This window comes from Salvelinus alpinus, chromosome 36, assembly GCF_045679555.1.
Source record: "Salvelinus alpinus chromosome 36, SLU_Salpinus.1, whole genome shotgun sequence".
NCBI classification, from domain to species: Eukaryota; Metazoa; Chordata; class Actinopteri; order Salmoniformes; family Salmonidae; genus Salvelinus; species Salvelinus alpinus.
The window spans coordinates 3039054-3042397 of NC_092121.1; the positions used below are offsets into that span (position 1 = coordinate 3039054).

General features: G+C 42.0%; 1 protein-coding gene across 1 annotated transcript; it reads right to left on the bottom strand.

Moving 5' to 3' along the window:
• Positions 1 to 1333: 1333 nt before the first annotated feature.
• LOC139565454 (interferon alpha-1-like) lies at positions 1334 to 2497 on the bottom strand. The gene is made up of 5 exons (XM_071385818.1): positions 2372 to 2497; positions 2179 to 2268; positions 1897 to 2046; positions 1547 to 1639; positions 1334 to 1441 (listed from the first exon to the last, which is right to left on the bottom strand). The coding sequence occupies exons 1-5, from the start codon at positions 2495 to 2497 to the stop codon at positions 1334 to 1336; spliced, it is 567 nt and encodes a 188-aa protein (XP_071241919.1).
• Between the last annotated feature and the right edge of the window lie 847 nt (positions 2498 to 3344).

The following is a 3344-nucleotide window of genomic DNA, read 5'->3' on the forward strand; positions in this document are numbered from 1 at the left end:
GTGCAGCTGTAGAACCTTTTGAGGATCTGAGGACCCATGCCAAATCTTTTCAGTCTCCTGAGGGGGAATAGGTTTTGTCGTGCCCGCTTCACAACTGTCATGGTGTGCTTGGACCATGTTAGTTTGTTGGTGATGTGGACACCAACGAACTTGAAGCTCTCAACCTGCTCTACTGCAGCTCCGTTGAGAATGGGGGCGTGCTCAGCCCTCTTTTTCCTGTAGCCCACAATCATCTCCTTTGTCTTGATCATGTTGAGGGAGAGGTTAATGTCCTGGCACCACACGGCCAGGTCTCTGACCTCCTCCCTATAGGCTGTCTCGCTGTTGTCGGTGATCAGGCCTACCACTGTTGTGTCATCGGTAAATTTAATGATGGTGTTGGAGTCGTGCCTGGCCGTGCAGCCATGAGTGAACAGGGAGTACAGGAGGGGGCTGAGCATGCACCCCTGAGGGGCCCCTGTGTTGAGGATCAGCGTGGCGGATGTGTTGTTACCTACCCTTACCACCTGGGGGCGGCCCGTCAGGAAGTCCAGGATACAGTTGCAGAGGGAGGTGTTTAGTCCCAGGGTCCTTAGCTTATTGATGAGCTTTGAGGGCACTATGGTGTTGAACGCTGAGCTGTAGTCAATGAATAGCATTCTCACATAGGTGTTCCATCTGTCCAGGTGGGAAAGGGCAGTGTGGAGTGCAATAGAGACTGCATCATCTGTGGATCTGTTGGGGCGGTATGCAAATTGGAGTGGGTCTAGGGTTTCTGGGATAATGGTGATGATGTCAGCCATGACCAGCGTTTCAAAGCACTTCATGGCTACAGACGTGAATGCTATGGGTCGGTAGTCATTTAGGCAGGTTACCTTAGTGTTCTTGAATATATGTATATGCACATATTCTTATTCCATCCCTTTACATTTGTGTGTTTTCTGTAGTTGTTGTAAAACTGCACTGTCGAATCTACTAGAAGCACAAGCATTTCGCTACACTCGCATTAACATCTGCTCACCATGTGTATGTGACCGATCAAATTTGACTTGATTTGATGTCCTGAGCATGTTTAACCAAATCTGAACCTTCACACACCGACAGACAGTGCATCACGATGCTTCAGAATGAGCGCACAGAGTAGCAATATTTAAAAGTATAAAAATGTGTATTTACTTGACAGCAACAATAGGCACAATTTTCAAATAAATAAATATGTAAATAAATATATAACCTTGAAAGACAAATAAATGCATGTCTTATATTGCAGTTTGACATGGCACATTACATCATTGTAGAATGGTAGGCTATCAAAATCAAGTACAGTATATAAATCAGTTCTGCAAATTCAAATTCATGTTCTGTTGGACCACAGAAGGCTATCAGAGTTGTGTTTCAGAATGAATTCTAGGGTGTACAGGAGTTCTTTTCGAACCACTTCCCAGGCGCAGTAACTGAAATTCTGTGAAAATAAAAAATAAACTGTTAGGGCAATGTAGGGTAATATTGTCCTATGTAGAGATATTATCAAAACAATGTGTCTATTTGTTTTCAACCTATATTCTACCTTTTCTTTTAGGACTGCTGCAATGTTCCCAAAGTACGTCTTCAGGCCCTCTGCCCTGATGGGATAATCACTTGTATCCACACTGTCCATCATCTGACAGAAAGAAAGAAAGAGGCAGGCGATGAATAATAATTAAAATGCATCCATTATAGTGTATTTGCTTGTACCCTACTTTTTATTTTAGGACAGCCGCGATGTTACTAAAGTATGTATTCAGCGCATTTTCCCTGACTAGATAATCACGTGTATCCACACTCCCCATCATCTGACACAAGAAGAAAATAATTCAAATGTCACCATACCACACTTAAACAGTTAAGCTATCTGTATTGGCATAGGTAGGTACTCACACATTTGCTCTCTTCAGTCTGACGGTAGATAATGTTCTGAAAATACTCCAATTTATGTTGGTCCCACATCGTCGGCAGTTCGTCAGTTCCAAACAATGTGTCGATGTTCTTCAATGTCTCATAAATAGCCTTAGCACCACTGCTGCTCAACTGAAACAGACAACAATAATTTCAAATAACATAAATGGCATCGTAACGTTGTCTGTCTACTTTCTAATCCTAACGGTTGCAAATACTCTTTCATGCTGTAAAGAACACTTGGATATGTGCCCATGCGCTTACCTGTGGCGCGCCCGAGGTTGCAAATGCAGTGGCTGGGAATACCATGAAGACATTATTCTCCTGCAGGCACTCCAGTGGAAAATGACCTCCCTGGAAGAAAGAGAAAACACAGAAGTCAGGTTGAGCTAGTCAGTTAATTAATAAACATAGTTAGATAATACAATTCAAGTCAAAAGTCATTTAAAAAATGTACCATGTCTCTCAGTAGGTTGTGGGATGTTCCCACAAGATATCGTCGTAGCTGGCAAGGCATGGGCATCGAGAAAACTTGCGCGAGGCAGAGGAAGGCGCTCATCCAAGTGATAGTCTGATGTGCCATTCTTAGGGTAGTGAGATGATCTGCAGCAGAGTATCATTGTTAGTTGAATATAATCCTGAAAATGATTCATTCGTTGAAACCTGAAGCAATGATCAAATGATATATTGACTCACCTGTTGCCATTTCAGAATGTCGTTTGTCTTCTGATAGAGTCAGAATGTTGTTTGTGTTCTGATCCCATATCCGCGGCTTAATTTAAATTGTACGAATTTAAAGGATGTACAAAACGTGAAAGGGGGTCTCACTAAGTTTAAGTAAAAAATGAATGAATTTGGGAACGTTTGGCCTAGTCAAAACCGCAATAGGCCTACCGGATTTCCCTTTCGCATTCTCCACTTTATCTATTTTATTTCACCTTTATTTAACCAGGTAGTCTAGTTGAGAACAAGTTCTCATTTACAACTACGACCTGGCCAAGATAAAGCAAAGCACTGCGACAAAAACAACAAAACAGAGTTACACATGGGATGAACAAACGTACAGTCAATAACACAATAGAACAATCTATGTACAGTGTGTGCAAATGTAGTAAAATTAAGGGAGGCAAGGCAATAAATAGGCCATAGAGGCGAAATAATTACAATTTAGCATTAACACTTCTCTCTCATCGTGTGCCTAATGTGTCCTCAGTAGGCTAGGTCTAAACAATGCCACTCATCTGGCCTTGCGAAGGCTCAAACATAGCTAAATCAGAGAGAGGGAGAGAGAGAGAGAGAGAGAGAGAGAGAGAGAGAGAGAGAGAGAGAGAGAATATCGACACTTATATGAATGCAGTAGACCTATATATGTCTTTATCATCTGAATAATATCGGCAACCTAGAACCAAATCTCTGCGTTAGCATTAACA

Coding starts and splice junctions, on each gene's coding strand:
- LOC139565454 (XM_071385818.1), bottom strand. CDS start 2,497: ATGGCACATCAGACTATCACTTGGATGAGCGCCTTCCTCTGCCTCGCG. Junction 2,269..2,371: donor ACAACCTACTGAGAGACATG/GTACATTTTTTA, acceptor TCTTTCTTCCAG/GGAGGTCATTTTCCACTGGA. Junction 1,442..1,546: donor CAGCAGTCCTAAAAGAAAAG/GTAGAATATAGG, acceptor TTATTTTCACAG/AATTTCAGTTACTGCGCCTG.